Source organism: Canis lupus, chromosome 2 (assembly GCF_003254725.2).
Source record: "Canis lupus dingo isolate Sandy chromosome 2, ASM325472v2, whole genome shotgun sequence".
Taxonomy (NCBI): domain Eukaryota; kingdom Metazoa; phylum Chordata; class Mammalia; order Carnivora; family Canidae; genus Canis; species Canis lupus.
In genome coordinates this window covers 72,271,746-72,293,521 of record NC_064244.1, presented here as the reverse complement: position 1 = coordinate 72,293,521, position 21,776 = coordinate 72,271,746, and the positions used below count along the sequence as shown (strand labels likewise).

Sequence of the window (21,776 nt, the reverse complement as noted above, 5' to 3'; positions counted from 1 at the left end):
TTTGTTTTTGTTTTTTTAAGTTCATTTTTCAGCTTTGTTTTTGACTGGTAAGATTTTTTATTCAAATAAAAAGGACAGAGTTTAAGTTGAAAGTAAAGCTGATGTTGCCTTTTGTTGGTTTACCTTGTGAATGGCATTTGAGATTCTAGAATACACACTTCTCAGGTAGGCTGCCTGTCTTTCTGCCTGGTACTTGTGATGATAGTGTCTATATCCTGCCTGGTCTCAGGACAGGCAGAGAACACCGGGCATAGCAGCCAGACTCAAAGCATGCTGCTTTAGTTTTGACTTACAGAAGACTATTTTCTTTGCAGATTTTTGTAGCTCGAGTAGCAGCCCTTCTTTCCAGCCCATCAAAAGCCACATAACCATTCCAACAGCCCACGTGATACCTTCTACTTTAGGGACCTCTCCTGCCAAGCCAAATTCTCTACCTGCTGGACTCTCTTCCTCCAAACTCCCTTTGTCAGGGCTGGCTGAAAATGTGGGGATGACAAGAAATGGAGACCTTGGTGCAATGAAACGTTCTCCAGGCCTGTCTAGAGATTTCACATACCTTTGTGGTGCTACTGGAGAAAATGGAATTGAGCAGTCCTGGTTTCCAGCAGTGGGCCATGAAAGAGAAGAAGAAATGAGGAAGTTTGATATTCCTGGTATGGAGTCTACTCTTAATCAGTCGGCAATGATGGAGACACTATATTCAGATCCCCACTACCAAGTCCACTTTCATAACCCAAGAACTGACACAAACAAGGAGTTATACAAAGTGTTGCCTGAGACCAAGAAGGCACCGGGCAGTGGGGTGGTATGTGAGCGGAATGGACCTCACCCTAATAGCAGTGGAGTGCTCCCTTTGGGACTCCAGCCTGCTCCTGGCTTCTCCAAGCCTCTACCCTCTCAGGTATGGCAGCCAAACCCTGACCCTTGGCACCCCCGTGAGCGATCTTGTGAGCTCAGCACTTGTCGGCAGCAGCTGGAGTTGATCCGTTTACAGATGGAACAAATGCAGGTAGAGGCCCTTCTTTCTTTGGATTTTTGTGGGTTCTTTGCAGATTTTAGAACTATAGATTTTTACACTGACTTAAAGAAAAAAGAACTATATAGATTTTGTCCTATAAATTTTGACTCAAAAATTTTTTTGTAAGAAAGATGGAAGATGGGGCAGCCCGAGAGGCTTGGTGATTTAGTGCCGCCTTCAGCCCAGGGCCTGATCCTGGGGTCCTAGGTTCGAGTCCCGCATCGGGCTCCCTGCATGTAGTCTGCTTCTCCCTCTGCCTGTGTCTCTGCCTCTCTTTCTCTCTTTGTCTCTCATGAATAAATAGATTTAAAAAATTTTTAAAAGAAAGATGGAAGATGTTTCTTAAAGGGAAATGAGGGCAGCCCGGGTGGCTTAGCGGTTTGGCGCTGCCTTCAGCCTGGGGTGTGATCCTGGAGACCCAGGATCAAGTCCCATGTCGGGCTCCCTGCATGTAGCCTGCTTCTCCCTCTGCCTCTCTCTCTCATTCTCTCTCTCTCTGTGTGTCTCTCATGAATAAATAAATAAAAAATAAATAAAAGGGAAATGAAGGCTTGTGAATGCCATTGAATATGTTGGTGGTCTAATTCAATAGTAGGTAGATCCTCCAGAGTAGAGGGTTACAACGGAAGACCCCAAAAGGTGTGTCATTAACACTGTGTTCTTATATACCAGTCACTAGGCTACGTACTTTTGCTTACAGCATCTTATTTAATCCTTTACCTTTGATGAGGTAAATACAGAAATCTACCAGTTTCTTTCTTTCTTTTTTTTTTTTTTAAGATTTTATTCATGAGAGACAGAGGCAGAGACACAGACAGAGGGAGAAGTAGGCTCCCTGCAGGGATCCTGATGTGGGGCTTGATCCCAGGACCCTGGGATCATGCCCTGTGTCAAAGGCAGACGCTCAACCGCTGAGCAGAGCCACCCAGGCGTCCCAGTTTACCAGTTTCTTAGAATAAATAATCTGTCTAGGGTTACAAAGCTGGTAAGCAGCAGAACTAGGGTTTAAAACCACCTCTGAACCCCTATATTTCTTCCATATACCAATTTTGTCTTAAAAAAAGGCCTTGTGCTGCTTAAGAAAGGGAAGGAAAGAAGCAGGACATAGTCTCCTTTCCTGGTTGGTGAGGACATCTTAGCTCCTGGTTTGTCTCTCTTGCCAGATAATGCAAGATAAGTGACCTTTTCTTAGAAACTGGAGCCTTTATAAGCAGGGAGTGTCCATTTGGCAGAAGTCTCCCTGGCAGGTTCTTTCCAGTCATGCATCAGAGCTAAAATTATTCATAAACACTGGGCCTCTTCAGGCTGAGCCAAAGTGAGCCTTGACTAGAGACCCAAGTGGATACTGCTCAGGTGTTTTCAGGTGTCTGTAGTTAAGATCAAGCTCCTCTGGGCTTTCTTGTCTTCCAGCTTCAGAATGGAGCCATCTGCCACCATCCTGCTGCTTTTGCTCCATCACTGCCCACATTAGAACCAGCACAGTGGATCAGCATCTTAAACAGTAATGAACACCTTTTGAAGGAAAAGGAGCTCCTCATTGACAAGTAAGAGGTCAAGGGGTGCCCTAGGATCAGCCTTTGCTCTCCCAGCCTCCACTGAGGGCACCTAATGAGGTCTCCCAAAGGATAGCGTATCCCTCTCTGTTTGGGTCCACCCCTTGCCTCATGGTAGAGCTAGGTTGATAAGCAACCTACTCTTGTATCTGACTAATGTGATAGGCCAATTGTGTATCCCCTGCAGGGGCTCTGGGAGTCCCTAAAGCGGGCAGCCAGTTCTTTGTAATTGATCTTTCCTCATTTCCCCCAAGTCAGCTTTCTTATTTGCTCTTCCTCTTTTAGCAGAACAGTACTGCCCAGACACAAGGCCTTGCTTTACATAGTATGAATTGTACCCACCTAAGGAAGGTGGGGGTTCATGTTGTAAGTGAGTTAGTGTCAGGACCCTGGACCTCATTCTACTGGCTTTTGCAGGCAGAGAAAGCACATCTCTCAGCTGGAGCAGAAAGTACGAGAAAGTGAACTGCAAGTCCACAGTGCCCTTTTGGGCCGCCCTGCCCCCTTTGGGGATGTCTGCTTGCTGAGGCTGCAGGTAAGCATTGGCAGCCAGAATGGCATTCTGGTTATCATAACTCTGTGTCTTCCCTTGCTTAGTACTAGTAGGTATGCAAGACATAGAAGAGGGATCGAGTGATATAAGGTATCCTTGCCTTCAAAGTGTAGGCATCCTAATTATAAAGCATCCCTTGTTCCGCCTCTCTGGAGGCAGAAAAGGCTCGAGGGTAGAATCAGGTATGCCTTGGTGTCAGGACATACTGGGAAAAAACTAAGGCAGGGCAAGGTACGTAGTAAGGTTCTAGAGTTGGGAAATGTTCTGATAAATAATATACGAGCAAAAAAAAAAAAAATAATATACGAGCCTTAGCCAAATGGAGGGAGAAGCAGAGGTAATGGGATTTTTTTTTAAGATTTTATTTATTTATTCATGAGAGAGACAGAGAGGGGCAGAGACACAGGCAGAGGGAGAAGCAGGCTCCATGCAGGGAGCCCGATGTGGGGCTTGATCCTGGGGCCCCAGGATCACGCCTTGGGCTGAAGACGGCGCTAAACCGCTGAGCCACCCAGGTTGCCCCAGTAATGGGATTTAGAGCCATTCTCATTTTTATTTTTCCATGTCTAGGAGCAACTAAAGGAAGCCATGTTTTCCCTGAGGGTAATGCCTCCTTTAAAAAAAAGCCTGCTTTGTTAACTTCTGCAATATGGGCTTTTGAGTGATGGGTATTAGATTATAGTACTGGCTTTGCCACCTAGTGGGCCTGTTAAAATACTGTTCTATCTTACAGAATTAGAATGTTAGAGTGAGAAGGGTCCTTACATAAAATCTAGCTCAGTCCTCTAATATTCTAATGAAAAGATTGGGGCCCAAGAAAGAGGAAGAACTTTTGCCTAAGATCATATAGAGAATGAGTAGAGGAGAAAATTTGAGTGTGCATTGGAATCACCTGGAGGGTTTGTTAAAACACAGACTATTGAGCTCCATCCCCAGAGTTTCTGATTCAGGGACCTAGAAGTTGGCTCAAGAATTTTTATTTCTGGGCAGCCCCTGTGGCAGAGCGGTTTAGCGCCGCCTGCAGCCCAGGGCGTGATCCTGGAGACCGTGGATCGAGTCCCACATCAGGCTCTCTGCATGGAGCCTGCTTCTCCCTCTGCCTGTGTCTCTGCCTCTCTCTCTGTGTGTGTCTCTATGAATAAATAAATAAAATCTTTAAAAAAAAAGAATTTTTATTTCTGACAAATCCCCGGGTGATGCAGAAGATGTTAGTCCTAGGACCCCACTGTGAAAAGCACTGCTTGAAGAAATTCTTAGAGAAAGCTGATATTTGACCATAAAGTATACGGAGGATAAGTAAAGTATATGGGGCTGTAAGGATGAGGCACATTTATGTATCGAGAATCTTTATGCAGGAATTGCAGCGAGAGAACACTTTCTTACGTGCACAATTTGCACAGAAGACAGAAGCCCTGAGCAAAGAAAAGATCGAGCTTGAAAAGAAACTCTCTGCTTCAGAAGTCGAAATCCAGCTCATCAGAGAATCACTCAAAGTGGCGTTGCAGAAGCACTCAGAGGAGGGAAAGAAACAGGAAGAAAGGGTGAGCTAAGGAGTTGGTAGCTTTCTAACTCACAAAGGAGTTGGCAGTCAGCCTTTTCCTGCCAAACCCTAAGTTGTTTCTGGCCCCCATTCTTGGAACTAGGAGGAGCCAATTGCGTGAGATCCTACATTGACTTTTCATGCAGGACTGGGCTGCTAGAAATGGCACCCTTCCTTTTCACTTCATCTCCACAAAAGTGCCACAGACAAAGTCCCTCACTGCCCCAGGTTGTGATATGCCTCCCAACTGACTTGGGTTGAAAACCAGCTTGAGCAGTCATACCAGATGGTACTGTTGCAAGATGATTAAACATCTGTGGTAAATTTACATCATTCAGCCTGGATTTTCCTTATTCTACCTAAAAAGTAGAAAAGAATTCCATGTGTGCACCCAGTTTGGAAATTTGTACATTTTTGCTAGTACTCTTAGAATTGCCTTAGGGTAAGATTGGTCATCATAGAAGGAGCTGATTCAAAATCTTTTCTTTATGTTCACAACTTGCTCTAATGCAGATGTTCTTGGGGGACCAGTGTAGTAATGTTTAGTTCTGGACCACTTGCATCAAGATCAACCAGAGCAGTGCTTCTTAAACTTTAATGTGCTTAAGAATCACTGGGTCATCTTGTTTAGAATGCAGATCCAGGGGAGCCTAACTGGCTTAGTCAGTAGAGTGTGTGGTTCTTGATCTCGGAGTTGTTTGACCCCCATGTTGTATGTAGAATGTACTTAAATAAAATCTTTTTTTTTTTTTTTAATGTAGATCCAGATTTAGTACTTCTGGGGTGAGATGTGCCTGAGATCCTGCATTTTTAACACATGTGATGTTGATGTCGCTAGTATAACAAGGACTTAGAAGCTTGTTAAAAATGAAACTTTAAAAAAAAAAAAAAATGAAACTTTTAGGGCAGCCTAGATGACTCAGCGGTTTAGTGCCGCCTTCAGCCCAGGGTATGATCTTGGAGACCCAGGATCAAGTCCCCATGTCGGGCTCCCTGCATGGAACCTGTTTCTCCCTCTGCCTATGTCTCTGCCTCTCTCTCTCTGTCTCTATCTGTGTCTCTCACGAATAAATAAATAAAATCTTAAAAAAAAAAAAATTTAGGGCTCCTAGGTGGCTCAGGTAGTGATTCTGGGATCCTGAATTGAGCCCCATATCAGGCAGGCTCCATGCAGGTAGCCTGCTTCTCCCTCTCTCTGTGTCTCTCATGAATAAATAAATCTTAAAAAAAAAAAAACAAAAAACTTTTAGTCAAAAGTACATATATCTAAGTTAAATCATCAAATACCAGTATATTTATAATAAAATTAGTAGCTCTGTACCCAGCCCCTTTCCACAAAGATTTCCATCCTTAACTCTTTTTCTCTTGACATACCTTTGTATTTCTGAGTAGTATTCTTGAGGTTTTTGCTGGTTTTGTTTCATGAGTGCAATATCTTCTTTCTCTGATGATATTGATTGTATCTTTTGGGATATCTCCATCTGCTTATAGTATTATTTCTTTTTTTTTTTTTTCCCCAGAACCTTTTGTTCTTGTGTATTTCATGTCAGAGGCTTGGTGATCCTTGAATGAATGGGCACTCATGTTTAAGAATGAAATATTTAGGGGATCCCTGGGTGGCTCAGCGGTTTAGCGCCTGCCTTTGACCCAGGGTGCGATCCTAGAGTCCCTGGATCGAGTCCCAAATCAGGTTCCTGGCATGGAGCCTGCTTCTTCCTCCTCCTGTGTCTCTGCCTCTCTCTCTCTCTCTCTCTATCATTCATAAATAAATAAATAAATAAATAAATAAATAAATAAATAAATAAAAGCTTTAAAAAAAAAGAATGAAATATTTAAAAGCTGGATAGAAGCTCTGGGTTCATAATTGTCTGGTGGACTACATTATAGGATAATCAGATTTAGACTTCCTTCTCACCTAGGAACCCTCAAATATTAGTATTTGAATGTCTGTCTTATCTTTTCTCTTCCAGAAAAGAATCTTCAGTCTGCTGCCTAGTTGGGAGGCTAAGGCCAGGAATGCTTTTTTGGCCTTTAGGCTCTCAATATTGAGAAAGAGGTTAGGTTTGGAGTGCCACAGTTCTGTACATATATTTTTACTTATACTTACTTTCAACCCAGTCACGTTCTCTCTGCTATGACTTATATACCTGAGTCCAGAATCTCCCCTATCTGATTTCTCCAGCAAATAAATCTCCAGTCTCCGGTTGGGGAAACCTAGGATGAAAATGGTATCCAGCTAACCTGTATGTAGACCTCCAGTGAGTACCCTGTTCTCAGATCTATGGCTGATGCCTGGCTCAGAGATACTTGGAGCTTTGAGTACAGAGGTGTGAAGGGCACATTGTTTTCCATGTAGTCTGTAACTCCCACTGCAGGTTATAACTCTTCCTCTAAGTAATTTATCTCCTGTCTACTTTGATCTTCTATAAACACATAGAAATCTCTCATACACTTTTGTTTCCTCCTTTATTAACTTTTAAAAATTAATACTTTATTTCCTTCCTGTCATTTTAGAAATGTTTTGAAAAGTAGAAGAGATAAATGTCTGTGGGTAATTCACCATTTATTCAAAGATTTCCCCAACAGGAGACTGGAGATTTATTCTCCGGAAAAATCAGATGAGAGAGATTCCAGACTCAAGGATATCAGCATTTTCAGTAAGCTTCCCAGTTGAGTCTGATGCATATTAAAATGTGAGAATCATTGGTTTAGAGCTTTGAAGGGTACAGATTATACCTGGGGTAAAGCCTTTGGCTGATTTTTCAGGTATCCACTCTTAGTACTTTCTTATCTTCGGATTAAATTAGGTTAGGTTTCCTTTTTAAATTAGGTGTTTCCTTTTGACATCAGTAGATTTGCCTTTTTCTCTGCTTTCTTTTGCTTCTTCAGCATCCTTTTTTCACAAGCCAAAGGAAAAAAACGTAATAATGAAGAAAAGGTCTCTATTTCGGCAAATCTTGGTTGGTGCCCACTCTATGCCAAGCATTGTGCTATGTATTGTGACTATGATAATGAGCAAAATGGATATAGCTCCTCTCAAAAAGTTGAGAGTATCATTAACCCTTCCACTTGGTTGCTTAGCTTTATTTTATTTGTTTATTCATTCATTCAAAGAGAGAGGCAGAGACAGGCAGAGGGAGAAGCAGGCTCCATGCAGGGAGCCCAACGGACTCAATCCCAGGTCTCCAGGATCACACCCTGGGCTGTAGGCGGCGCTAAACTGCTGCGCCACCAGGGCTGCCCGGTTGCTTAGCTTTAAATCATGAGTGGTGTTTAAGGAAGAATGCATTACCTGTCTCACCAGGACAGATCAGACCACTATGAATAACAAAGATGCTTCCATTATTTGGGAAATTCTAAGAGTTTAGAAATTTTCTCCTGGAAGCCCAAGACAAAAATCAGACAAATTTTTTATTACAGGCATACCTTGTTGGGTTTTTGTTTGTTTGTTTTTAAAGATTTTATTTATTTATTCATGAGAGACACAGAGGCAGAGACATAGGCAGAGGGAGAAGCAGGCTCCCTGTGGGGAGGCCAGTACAGGACAGGACTCAATCCTAGGACCCTGGGATCACGACCTGAGCCAAAGGCAGATGCTCAACCACTGAGTCACCCAGGTGCCCCATGGCATACCTTGTTTTATTGTGCTTCACTTTATTGTGTTTCCCAAGTACTGCATTTTTTACAGATAGAAGGTTTGTAGCAACTGCCTCAAACAAGTCTGTTGGTGCCATTTTTCCAACAGCATTTGCTCACTTCATTTCTCTGTGTCATATTTTGGTAATTCTTGAAATATTTCAAACTTTTTCATTATTATGTCTGTTACAGTGCTGTGATCAGTGATTAAGACTTACTGAAAGCTCAGATGATGATTAGTATATTTTAGCAATAAAGGTTTTTTTTTTTTTTTTTTTTTTTTTTCAGATTTGTTTATTTTAGAGAGAGAAAATGTTGGGGAGAGGAGCAGATAGGGAGAGAGGATCTAAGCAGACTCCATGTTGAGCATGGAGCCCAATGCAGAGCTCAGTCTCATGACCCTGAGATCATGACCTGAGCTGAAGCCAAGAATTGGACACTTAACCAACTGCCAGCCAGGCATCCCAGCAATAAAATATTTTTAAATTAAGACATGTACATTTTTTTTAGATATAATACTATTGTACACTTTATAGACTACAATATTGTGTAAACATGACTTTTACATGCACTGGAAACCAAAAAATTCATTTGACTTGCTTTATTGTGATACTCGCTTTATTGTAGTGGTCTGGAACCAAACCTGCAGTGTCACCCAGGTATGCCTGTATATTAGAACTGCTACCAGTTTTTAAAAACTGCCCAGGGAGCCCTTCTTCCCTACCCTTGATTGGAAAATTCAGATGTGTTTACTCTGCAGTTTAAGCCTTAATCTTAAATGGCAAAATTTGATCAGCTCCCTGCCTTCATTGCAGTAAAACAACATTTACAGACCTAGGGGCAGAGACAGTGGTCACTTCTGAAAAAAATATGTTTGGGTCCTAGAGGAGTCCATGGAGACAGATTCTTGACACTTCTTTCCCAGGTAAAGGGTCGTGATAAACATATCAATAATTTGAAAAAGAAATGTCAGAAAGAATCAGAGCAGAACCGGGAGAAGCAGCAGCGTATTGAGACCTTGGAGCGCTACCTGGCTGACCTGCCCACCCTGGAAGACCATCAGAAGCAGAGCCAGCAGGTAGCAGCAATTTCTGGGTATATGTGGGGCAAACAGGGAGTGGGCAAGCAGGGGCACTTTCTCATCCTCTGCTGTATGCAGTTATCCTGTGGTTCCTGAAAGGAAAATCCCAAAGGAGTAATATCCAGACTCCTATCTGTCAAATTTGCACTGGGACTGCAAAGGTTTTGAGACCCGGATATTCTTCCTTGACCTAAGTGTGGGATCCTGTCTCTCAGCTTAGGGATTCTGAGTTGAAGAGTACAGAGCTGCAGGAGAGAGTGACCGAGCTGGAGAGTTTGCTGGAGGAGACCCAGGCAGCCTGCAGAGAGAAGGAGGTTCAATTGGAAAGCCTGAAACAGAAAGGAACAGAATTCTCCGCTAGACATAGGTAAATACCCCAGTGTGGTTGAGGAAAGGAGTGGAGAGCTAAGTCTACTCCACTCACTACCTGTGTGACTTTGGGCAAGTCCTTTCTTTTCTTTTCATTATTATTATGTCTGTTAGAGTGATCTGTGATCAGTGATTAAGACGTACTGAAAGCTCAGATGATGATTAGTATATTTTAGCAATAAAGTAAGGAAGAGGTCTTTGAGATGGAGAGTGAAGGATATAGTGGTGTAGTGGGGGCTTGTTATTGTATCCTTCGGAAGGTGCAGCCCAGTGCCTAGCATAATAATACTGGATAATAATCCCGGAGTATGTAGGTGTTAGATGAAGGGAACCACTTTATAAACTGGGAAATTAGTTATCTGTATATTTGCAAAAGCAGATCCTGGTATTAAGGATGGAGAGGAAAGAGATTATCTACATTTTGAACCTTGTAAGCTAAAGGCTACCAGGAACATCTGTTTCTCTTCAGCCCTAGGGATTGTTCTCGATTGTCACAACAGGATCTAAGAACAAAACAAGATGCCATAATGTACTCTCAGGGTGTCTTGAGAGCCTCTTCCATATTAATTGCAGTTTTGAAAATGTGATGGCTGTTTCAGGAGCCTCTTGAACCAAATCCAGTTTCTAATGGGATGGATTGGATTTCTCATCCCATATCCAACCACAGTGACCCTGTTGTTTATCTCAGCAGATGAACCATGATGAAAGTGATTGTGGGGATCCATGGGAGGAGACCATTGGTTGGAGTCAGAAGAGAGGTTGGGGTCAAAGTTGACTCTGCTCCAGACTATGTGTGCCAAGAAAAAAGATTTTTTTTTTTTTTATTTCCCAGAATTTCTGCAGTATACATGTATGACTTTTATAATCTAAGTACATGAGGTGAATATTTATTTTTGAATATCAAAACAAATATAAAAGAGGTTTGGGCAGGTGGAAAATTGGTGGCACATTAGATAGATGCTGGCCTCTAGGGAAGGGAACTAACATACACTAGGCAGCTTGTGTGTGGCACACCCTCTGTTACAACAGAACTAACATTATCCCCAGCTGTGGCTTGGAACGGCCTGAGTGTGTCTTGCCCCAAAATATACAGTAAATAATAGAATAAGGAGTCAAAGCCACATCTGTCTGACTTCAAAATTCTTGAAGAGGCCACTGTTTTTCAGCCTACAAGATAAGCAGTGTGTGGAGGAGGCCAGTGGAGAAGGTCCAACCCAACAGGGAGAAGGTCCAAAAGCGGAAATGGAGTCCTGGCAGAAAGAATGTGATTCACTCCAAAAGGTGACTGAGAGTATCCAGGCTGTAATAGAGGGCAGGCTGAGAGGAAAGAGAAGATTCTGTACTGGGAAGGAACCATGAATTTCTAGCCCCAGGCCACCTAAGATGTGTTACCCAGAGCTTTCCTCCCTTTTCTGAGAAGCCACTCCTGCATTATATAAAGTTTGCGTTTTAGATATTTATCTTTATGACAGACAAGCAGAGTTTGGGGAGGATATACTTCTGAACAACTAGAATACTAGATACTCCAAAATGGTACACTGAAGCTTGGTGTGCCCTTCATTCATGGCTTAGGCCCCATACAGAACCTCTTGCATTGGGCAGAGATTTGACCAGTGAGGTGGCGTATTTCAGCAGAGAAGAGAGTCTCCATCCCTGTTGGTGAGACTAATGACAGATCAGCAAAAAAGAAGACCTGGAAATGGTTTAGAGAATATCTGAGGTCTCAAAGGACAAGAAACTGGGCCTGTTCAGGTTCTTTCCCTAGACCGTCAGTGTGACCAAAACTATAAATAATAGCATCCATCACAGCCCTGGATAGGGCAGACTGCATTAAACTGAATTTTTAGTTATGCCCTTTACTAAAGAACCAGAATGTACACTGGTTATATATAAAGTTTATTCCACTGGCCCACACTTAATCAGGATGGGTTCCCCTCTTCCCCCAAGTAGTGGTCATAGGTCCACACTGCATTCCTCTTTAAACCTCTTTGTGAGTAAAGTACAGAATTGTGAAGCTATTTAACTAGGATAGGGAGTCTGGTTTATATTTCTGTAAGTAGAGCTAAATTGTCTTCATTCTGGTTTCACTACTGATTGGCTATAACCAATGGGGCTAATAGCCAGACCACAGATCCTCCTGTAGTTACTTGCCCTCTGACCTCACTGCCAGCCTGTTTTTATAACCTTCCTTGGTAACTTTGCTTTCAGATTGTGCAGAAGCAACAGCAGAAGATGGATCAGCTGCATTTACAAGTACAGGTGAGCTGGTGTCCTTGTGACATGTTGGGCAGGACTTGATGGAATCTCTGGAATTCAACTCTTTATTCTGTATCATGCAGTTTGCTAGTGTTAGGAGTATAGCAAGAATGAGACCCAATCAGTGCTTTTAGCCTACAGTCTTTTTGGGAAGGAGTGTCAGCACAGTATTGTGAGAGCGATATCCATGTTACTTTGGGGGAACAGAGTCAGAGCAGGGGAGGCTAAGGAAGGGTTTCTGGAAATCATGAGCCTGGAAGGAGGAAGAAGAGTTAGGCAAAGTAGAGCTGGATAGTTTGGTTTTGGAATTCCAGATAGAAGGAATAGCACTGGTAGGAACATGGAGGCATGAAACAGCAGAGTTTCCACATAAAGCTGCAAGCAATTTGGTATTGTTTAAGTAAGGTGGTGACTAGAAACTGGGCTATGGAAGTGCTTCATCCAATTAAGTTTGCTTTTATTCTTTCAATAGGTGATGGGAATCTACTATAAAGACTTATTTATTTCAGAGAGAGAAAGAGCACGCACATGCAAGCAAGGGGAGGGGCAGAGGGAGAGAAAGAATCTGAAGCCGACTCCTCGCTGAGTGTGGAGACCTATTTGGGGCTCAGTCCCAGGACCCTGAGATCATGACCTGAGCTGAAATCAAGAGTCAGATGCTTAACTGACAGAGTGACTCAGGCACCCCATGGGAATCTACTATAGAATTTAATTTGGGTGTTATGTAGTTAGGTTTGCAATTTTGGCTTGAGCGTGGAAAGAAGATTGGCACTTGGAGAAGGGCGAGGCTGGAGGCTGGTGGAGTATTGCAGAAATTCTGGTGAGAGATGATGAAGGAACCTGGCATGAGGCAGCATAGCAAGATGTGAGGGAACAGATTTAAGTAAATTTTAGGAGGTAAAATTGAGAAGAATCAGTGATTGACAAGATGTAGGGGGTTAAAGAATAAGGAAAAATTAAAGATGACTCCTGGTGTCTATTTTGGGCTAGAGTAGAGGGGTGTCCTTAATGGGTTCTCCAAGAAATCCTAGGCAAAGCAGGTTCACTCAGGTTCTCCTTGGACTCCAAAAGAGATTTTCACGTCAGAACAAGTGAAAGGCACTCATTCTGAGAAGAGCTCAAAGCTGCCATTCTGCCTTTGCCATCATGTGGGTCAGGCTATGCTGTCTAGTTCCCCTATTTCAAGTCCTGTTAGGATAGTCAAACCTAGTGAGTGTTTATACCCATTTAAATCCCAGATTCTTAGTACAGTTTTTAATAGATCTCAGATACACTCCCTGAGACCCTCAGGTTCCACAAAAGTTGAAAAAGCTCAACATTTAAGTGGTACATTTACCCATGATGAAACTCCTTAGGCAAATTAAAGTATCAGGTGAATTTGCTGGAATATCAGGTAGATTCTAAATGATCGCCTTGGATATTTCATGGTGATGAGATGTTCTCCTTTGGCAGTTAAATTTTTTTATTAATATAAAATGGGAAAATTCAGAAAATGTTTAAATACTTTAGTCAAATAAGTTTCAAACTTGGGATAGGGGATTGGAATTAATAGAATAAGAGGCAAAACAGCAAGTGTAAATACCTCCTTCTTCTTGACCATCCCTATACACACACTCTCTCTTTCTCTCTTTCTTCTTTCTTTCCTCCCTCCCTGCATCTGTCTCTCTTTCTTTCTCTCTCCCCCTCCCTTGCTCCGTCCTTCCTAACTAGATTAGGTACCTGTGGGAACACCCTCCTACCTTTTATCTCTGTCAGAAGCATTTACTATACAGTATTCTCAAGGGCTTTGGATATGAGCTTCTCAAAGACCGGTATTGTTTGGTATTCTCAGTATCCTCAGTGTGTGTCACAGTAAGTGCTCAATAAATACTGAGTTCAACTGAATGGACATTCCTTACCCTCAAGAAAGTTACAGTGTGGGGGGTTTACGTACACAGCCAACAAACGTACTCATGAACCATGACAGAGGTATAAGTAGCAGGGCAAGAGTACAATTAATAGGATCTGATTGGGTAGCCTGGGTGGCTTGGCAGTTGGGCATCTGCCTTCTGCCCAGGGTGTAATCCTGGAGTCCCGGGATTGAGTCCCGCATCAGGCTCCCTGCATGGAGCCTGCTTCTCCCTCTGCCTGTGTCTCTGCCTCCCTCTCTCTCTCTCTCTCTCTCTCTCTCTCTCTCTGTGTGTCTCATGAATAAATAAATAAATCTTTAAAAAAAATAGGATCTGATTTGCAGATTGAGGAAGGCTCAGGTGGGCCTTGAAGGTTTCCTAGGTGACAGGCAGAGCAGAAGAGTAGCTTGGGCAGAGGGGAAGGAGAGTGAGCAACTGCATTGGACCTAGAGCCTTTGGGAATGAAGGCTGTTCAGTCATTATGTGTGGCTGGAGTGGAGGCTGTGTGGAAAGTAAAAAGAAATATGGCTAGAAAAGTAGGTAAGGGCCAAACTGGCCTGGAATGCCCTGCTGAAAAGCTGGCCTCTAGTTGGTACATGGTCATTGACTTACAGGAGAGTTTCAAAGGGAGGTAGCAGGTCAGGGCTGTTCTAAGGTAATCTCTTAGCAGTGTGGGGGTGGGGTGGGGCTTTACTGTTTAGTGCAGGCCAGAGATGATATGGTCTGAACCAAATTTGTTACTCTACATGTGTATCCTACCCCTCCTTGCCGTGGGATTCAGAACCTAGAGCAAGAAGTGGCTCAGGAAGAAGGAATAAGCCAGGCCCTAAAAGAGGAGGCCCAACGGAGGGAGACAGCTCTGCAGCAGCTGCGCACAGCCGTGAAAGAGGTGAGCAGCTGGGCCTCTCTAGCCTCCATAAACCTGAGTTCTCTGAGAAGCCTCCCCATCCCTGCTCCCACAGGAGCCCTCATGTTTGAGAGGTCCCTGCTGAGCTTTTTTGGTGGAAGAATGAGAAGAGACATTGCATCATCCTATATATTAAAGATCCTAAGCCCATCTTAGAGTGGCCATAATTACCCAGGAATACCTTTTGGATGTGAGAAGTCCGTTTCTGTCCCTTTGTCTTCTGATAGCCACAGGTTTGTGGGGTTGGGGAGGAAGGGTCCAAGAAGACCTAGAGCTTGGTGGTCCTCATGGGTAAACAGAGCTGTCAGCAAGGGGTGAGCAAGTTCACTGACCTAGGAACCAGTCTCTCAGAGCTAGGATTGTACATGGCCCAGTGTGGGTGAAGGACTGGGACTAGAGGAAGAACTCTATTCAGTGTCTTTAAAACGGAATAGAGGTAGGGAGGGGAGAAATGAGTTAAGCTGTTCAGGGAAGGAAACAGACATACATGAATGTCTGTTCTTCAGTGACAGTTCTTAAAACTTTTTGTAGAGAAGCCTGAGTCCACTGAGGTGAAGGTGTGAAAAGGCTGGCAGGACACATTCTACACTGTGTTCTCCAGGTTCCTAGTTTCTCCTGCCCTCCGCCCAGTGGCTGCTAGCTGTATTGTTGTATTTCTTGCCCTCTATTCCTCTGACACACACTGATCAGTCTGGCTGGTGGCCACTTTTGTCAGGGTGACAGGGAGAGATTGAAACCAGTGTCTCCTCAGATTTCACAGTTCACGTTAAGCCTTCTCTAATAGCCTGGTTAACAGAGTTGGCTGAGGGACTGGCTTCAGATAGAGTTCCGAGGGGCAGGAGTATCTTCTCTGGTTCCTTAACAGAAACCTGGAGGCTGATGACTCAGAGTCTGTTGGGGAGTGGTTTCCTCTCCAATGCTACGGGCCTGACCCACCTGCAGGAGAATTTAGGCCCAATACTGGGAGTGGGGGGGAGTGCTAGGCCTGTTGGTAGGGGTGAGGAGAGGAGGGATATCACCTGTGACTCATATATCCACACACATGTACAGATACTCTGCCCTTCCCTGGGCGTGGGTTAATGTGTTTGCCCATCTATCTACTCAGCTTTCAGTGCAGAACCAAGACCTGATTGAGAAGAATCTGACACTCCAGGAACACCTGCGCCAGGCCCAACCAGGGTCTCCATCTTCAGACACAGCCCAGCTGGCATTTGAGCTGCACCAGGAGTTGGCCAGTTGCCTTCAAGATCTGCAGGCTGTCTGTAGCATTGTGACCCAGAGGGCCCAGGGCCATGATCCCAATCTCTCCCTGCTCCTAGGCATTCACTGTGAGTCCTTAGGCTAGTCCGGTACCCAGGAGAGTGGCTTTCATTCTCCTGTCACCCCTGCCCAGCTTTCCCATCCTTATGGTAATATGTGAATAAGGCTTTGTAGGCTTGGTCACTGTTCCCTGGAAGTTCCTGTGTTTTGCAAAGTAGATGGTAAATCTTTTTTTGGAAACAGGCATCTTTATGGGTACCTGAATACAGGACAAACAGAAAATGGCCCTTAGGCAGCAAGTTTTCAGCCCACTATCCCCATCTACCTTTTTTTTTTTTTTAAAGATTATATTTATTTACAGAGAGGCAGAGACATAGGCAGAGGGAGAAGCAGGCTCCATTCAGGAAGCCTGATGTGGGACTCAATCCCGGGATTCCAGGATCACGCCCTGGGCTGAAAGCAGATGCTCAACTGCTGAGCCAACCCCTGCCCCCAATATACCTTTCTAAAAGCATGCTATGTCCTGGGATGCCTGGGTAGCTCATTCGGTTAAGCATCTGACTCTTGATTTTGGCTCAGGTCTTGATCTCAGTCAGGGTCATGAGTTCAAGCTCTGCATTGTTTAAAACAAACAAAAAAAACCCAACGTGCCGTTTCTTAAGATCATGGGCCTCAAAGTACTATTTATCCACACTGCCCCGTCCACATGAAAGCGTCTCGTAACTGACTCACTAACATTCTCTTGAAATGCTCTCCTACTCAGCTGCGCAGCACCCGGGGACTCAGCTGGATTTGCAGAAGCCGGATGTGATCAAGAGGAAACTAGAAGAGGTTCAACAGCTGCGCCGTGACATCGAGGACTTAAGGACCACCATGTCAGACAGATATGCCCAGGATATGGGAGAAAACTGTGTCACACAGTGAGGAATGCTGGGGATGGCACAGGTTCTGTTCCCCCAGGGAAGATATGGTCTGCTGAGAGCCCAGTCTGGCCGGTCCTGCCCTGACAATCTCTCGCCTCCTGTCTGCTGCTATTCCCAGAGAGAAGGGGTGGAGGGGGTAAGAATCTGGATCTGGGGCCAAGGGCTGATTAAGGAACTGTGCCTGCCTTGCCCCACACTGGCTTTGCCTTGTTGGATTGCATTTGTCCTGTCATCCTGATTTACCCTTTGAGGGTGAGTTACTAATTAACTTTTGCAGGTTGACTGATAAGTCCTCACAGAGTGTTCCCAGCCCCAGGCTGATGTCAAGGGTAAACAGGCTGCTCAGTTCCCTTTTCCATCTTCTAGGATGGATCCACATTCATTCCCACTTCATAGCTTGGTCCTGCTGATGCCCAGAGTTCAGTAGAAGGGCCTTGAAAAGCTGAGTACCAGTCACAACGGCCATATGAGAATGCTCAGGCTAGTAAGCCAACCTGGGATCTGAGCTGACTTTCTGGGTATTCTTAGGCCTGGTCTCACTGCTGCTTCCTCAGGGTGATCTGTTTATTAGCAAAGTACCCACTAGAATTGGCCTAAGGACTATGGCCAGGCCTCCTCCATCTGTGCTGTCATGTCATTTTACAGGATGCCCTACTCCAGCTGCATCTGTCCCTTGGGGTTCCCTGTCCCTTGGGGTCCTGGCCATGTGTTTAGCACAGCTCTCTTCTCTTTGGTTCTCCGGCCAGTCAGGTAGTCTCTTGTAAACTCTATGGTTCTGGGTTTGGGCAGGATTTTCCCCTAGAATACCACAGAATAACTGTCAAGTTCCCCACCTCATTCTGGGGCTAGGGTGGGTGACCAGCCCTGATTTGTGCCTCTCGTTTGGGGACAGGATCCTTTCCCTTTCTTGCTTTGGGGCTTCTTGAGAGTTCAGAGTACCCACTATAGTTTGGCTCTTAAGGTATAGCTTTCTGTATTTGCTGGGTTTTGTTTGGGGCCCCTGGACCCTGTGCTTTCTGGTTTCTCTTGCCTCATTTAGGGAGCATCTCACAACACAATTGTTTATATCTGGTGGTTGGACTAGCCACAGGCCGCCTCTAGATCTGGAACCAGGCCAAGCCAGGGCTTTGTAAGGGTAAGAGGAACACTGAGCAATTCAGGGGCCAGCTACTGTGAGTTTGTTGCTAAGCTTTGAGCTGTCAGAGAAACATCTTGAACCTCAATCTTGGGTCTGAATGAGACTCTTTAAGTGTTTTTACAATTTTGTGTCTTATTTATGGAATGATGTATCCCTTCCATTCAGAGCAGCCCCACCCAGCCATCCTCTCAGCCTCTGGGCTCGTTCCTGCCTCCTAAAAGCAGAGCTGTCTGGTTGGTCTCCACCCTGTGTTGGGAGGCCAGCCACCATGCTCACGGGTATTTTTCCTCAAAGTTTATAAGCAGTTATTTATATGAATCCTTGTTATGTCAACTGGTTTGTATTGCCTATTTTGATTATAAAATAAAATATTTAACAAACTCCTCAGTTTTCCATCACCATCCCTTACTCCACCCTTCATTTTGGCTTGTTGGAGCCAAAGCCTGGGTGGTTAGCCAAGTTCCCCAGATGGCAGCAAGGAGGGACCTTTGGCAGGTCCAGCCTCTCTGTATTTCTATCACTTCCGCTCCTCTGTTCTCTTTGGGGACAAATAAGATCTCTTCCCACACCACTTTGTATTGGGTAAGGCTGCCCTGAGTCATTGAGCAAGTCTGTCATTGAAAAGCATTTCAGTAATCCTCTGAGAGGAAGTTGGCTGCTTCAAGGTTGCTGTGAGGAAGTGGCTGCAACCAGGCAGGGCACATTTACCTCAGGGAGCTAGAGTTTGTCTTCCTGGGCTGCTATTGGACCTGGACCTGGGGGGAACTTGTGAGGGAAGTCCTGTCCAGCCTCAGACAGCCAAGCCTCCAAATTTGGTTTGGTTGTTAGACCTTGCTCTCTGAGCCTTGTAGGTTTTTTGGGGGGGAGCAGGAGTGGCAGTAGAATGCCATCTGGGGTTGAGGCTGAGCTAGGGCCACCCTAAGACTAGCTGTGGATCTTTTACAAGGCAGGGGGGTGCAGGTCCTCAGAAGTCCTGGCAAGCCTCTGCCTCCACCCTTTCTAGAGCTAGTAGCTGCTTACCTCGGCTTCCATCTGGTGCCTTGAGGGTGTGGCCTTGTCTCTGGCCACCAACTTACCTTGTCTAAACCTGCCTGAGTGGAGAGGAACTTTTAGGGAAGTCTCCCAGCAGGGGCTGACCCTGCTTTGGTGTGCCATGGGGTTAGCCATGTGTACGTGTCATCCCAGGGACCGTGGGAAGGGGTCCCTTGGACCGAGGTTCCCTAGCCAAGGAACTGTAGGTTTCAAAACAGCCCAAGCCTTCAAAGCTCCGAGCTGCCGAGCTACGCTGCACTATTGCGGCACCAGGGGTGGGTGGCTGGGTGCAGCAAACCTGGGGGTGCTGAGAGAAGGCCCCTGGCAAACCCTCACCCCTGCCTTCCCTGGCCTTTCTGGCCGTCCGGGCCCCCTCCCCGGCCTCACTCTGAGCCCTAGATCAGGGAAGGGCCGAAGGGGCGGCGGTGCGCGGCACCCCGGGGTCCTCGGCACGCCCGGCTGCTGAGGGGGGAGGGGAGGGGGGCCGCGGCGCGCGGGGCGGGGTCGCGCAGGCTCCGCCCCGGCCGCACGCCTGCCCGCGCCGCCCATTGGTCCCGAGAGCGGTGACTCGCGGGCTGAGCAGGAAGGAAACCGCTCCCGAGCGCGGCGGCGTCGTCTCCAGGCCGTGCAGCTGCCGCTACCGCTACCGCCGTCCGTCCGCCTGTCGGCCCGCTCGTCCACCCGCAGCATGAGTGGCCTGCGCGTCTACAGCACGTCGGTCACCGGCTCCCGCGAGGTGAGTGCTCGCCCGGGGAGAGAGCTGGGGGAGAGCGGGCGGCGGTGGCCCGGCTACGGCTACGGCCCGGCGCCCGAGACCCGCCCCCAGGGTGAGGGCGGGTGGGGGGGCGGCGAGGGGCTCGGCCTCTCGGGTCAGGTCCCGAGGTGGGCTCCGAGGCTCGGACCCCTCCGTGGGGCACTCTGGATCCTAGGCAGCCCCAACACGAGCTGCCCACGCCCATCCCGCCACTCACACACTCTCAGCACCCTCACTGCCACCCCGATCACGTCCTGATGGTGCCCTTCCTCTCCTCCACTTTTTTCCTGGGCCGGGGTGGCCCCTTACCAGCCCCCACGCAAGCCTGCCCTGCTTTCCCCTCGCAGATCTCCTGCTTCTCCCCACCCAGAACTTTATCCCACTTCCCTTTTTCATTCTGATTGCGTCCCTAAGGTGGTCCTGCTTTCATCGGGCACCACCGCAAGCCTGACTCATCCTCCTCACTCACTGGTGGCCAGAACCCCATCCCAGGGTGTGGAGGGGGACAAAAACTATTGCCCACAGCCCCTTTCTTTCTGCCCAGGGTCCCCCCATAAATCCTCCAGCCTACTCACTAATCCCTGCCCGCCCTCTACCCCCAGATCAAGTCCCAGCAGAGCGAGGTGACCCGCATCCTGGATGGGAAGCGCATCCAGTACCAGCTAGTGGACATCTCCCAGGACAACGCCCTGCGGGATGAGATGCGAGCCTTGGCGGGCAACCCCAAGGCCACCCCACCCCAGATTGTCAACGGGGACCAGTACTGTGGGGTATGGGCCCTGGGGGTTGGGAGCGGGGAAGTGTAGGACTTCTCCTGGGCCAGAAGTCAGAGACCTGAGCTAGAACACCAGCATACAGGTGACTGTCTCTCCCCTCCCCTCCCCTAGGACTATGAGCTCTTCGTGGAGGCTGTGGAACAAAACACACTGCAGGAGTTCCTGAAATTGGCCTGAGCCCACTGGGCTCCATCACCACATCCCCCAGCCACCGCCCGGCCATGAAGGACCTTATAACTCCCTGTTGTTCCTAGCCTTCTGACCTTGGAACCTCTCCCCTCAACCCAAGCCCCTTCTCCTCCTCTCTCCTCCATTCAAAGGCAACATTCCTTACCCACTAGTCTCAGAAATTGTCTTAAGCAACAGCCCAAGTGCTGGCTGTCCTCAGCCAGGCCCTGAGGCTGCCACCCTGCCTGGCACTGGCTGATGGGCACCTTTGTTGGTTCCATTAACCAGGGCTCTGCCAAAGGCCCCGCATTCCCCGTCCTGGGAACACCCTAGAGACAATTAAATGTCCCATTCCATTGACACTGTGTCTGTCTGATATGACCTGGGCCCTAGCTCTGAGCAAGGCTGGTAGATGGGATTGTGCTGAGGCTGTGCTGTGGGCAGGTTGGTTGAACGGCCTCCTGTGTGGCACCTCTGTGTGCATTTGTGCACATATGTGGGTGTATGTCTGGCATATGCATAACTGTGTAGGACCTGCGTTTCTGGAAACAGTGGGTGGGTCACCTCATGATTCACATGCATGTGATAGTGCCCGGACACGCCCAGTTTGGGGAGTATAGCACATCTGTATGCTTGTCAGTAATGTAACCATGCCATGTGGCCACCTGCCTGTGTTCCAGCTGACTGGCTAAGTGTGGGTGTGTCATGGAAGTGGGTTCACAGCTGCAGTTCTACCCCTTTCAAGACAGTGGCTTTGTGCACAGTGTTGGGGAAGTGTCCCCATGTGCTTGTGGTTCTGTGCATATGTATGCACAGGGATCTGCTGGTGGCACACTTGCACATGAGGCTCTTTTATATCAGCTGAGGCTGAGCTGGAGCCTGCCTTCCCTCCACTGGATCTGCTTAGCCCATCTGGGGAGAAG

At 46.6% G+C, this 21,776-nt stretch overlaps 2 protein-coding genes across 4 annotated transcripts in view; both read left to right on the top strand.

Annotated features, from left to right (window-relative positions):
• Nucleotides 1-18,506, top strand: part of CEP85 (centrosomal protein 85) — a 33,472-nt gene extending 14,966 nt beyond the window's left edge. For 2 of the 3 annotated variants that reach the window (XM_025447288.3, XM_049098642.1), the window contains exons 4-14: nt 315-1,009; nt 2,429-2,562; nt 2,989-3,106; nt 4,480-4,665; nt 9,226-9,378; nt 9,597-9,748; nt 10,917-11,031; nt 11,959-12,009; nt 14,677-14,784; nt 15,908-16,130; nt 16,826-18,506. In XM_025447288.3, coding sequence (XP_025303073.1) covers nt 315-1,009; nt 2,429-2,562; nt 2,989-3,106; nt 4,480-4,665; nt 9,226-9,378; nt 9,597-9,748; nt 10,917-11,031; nt 11,959-12,009; nt 14,677-14,784; nt 15,908-16,130; nt 16,826-16,986 — 2,096 coding nt within the window. In that variant the 3' untranslated portion in view covers nt 16,987-18,506. The remainder of the gene's footprint in view (nt 1-314; nt 1,010-2,428; nt 2,563-2,988; nt 3,107-4,479; nt 4,666-9,225; nt 9,379-9,596; nt 9,749-10,916; nt 11,032-11,958; nt 12,010-14,676; nt 14,785-15,907; nt 16,131-16,825) is intronic. The other variant, XM_049098643.1, reaches the window with a different exon arrangement.
• A 1,208-nt stretch (nt 18,507-19,714) lies between these two features.
• On the top strand, nt 19,715-21,213 carry SH3BGRL3 (SH3 domain binding glutamate rich protein like 3). The gene is made up of 3 exons (XM_025447392.3): nt 19,715-19,891; nt 20,512-20,679; nt 20,797-21,213. The coding sequence occupies exons 1-3, from the start codon at nt 19,844-19,846 to the stop codon at nt 20,860-20,862; spliced, it is 282 nt and encodes a 93-aa protein (XP_025303177.1). The 5' UTR covers nt 19,715-19,843; the 3' UTR covers nt 20,863-21,213.
• The last annotated feature ends 563 nt before the right edge of the window (nt 21,214-21,776 follow it).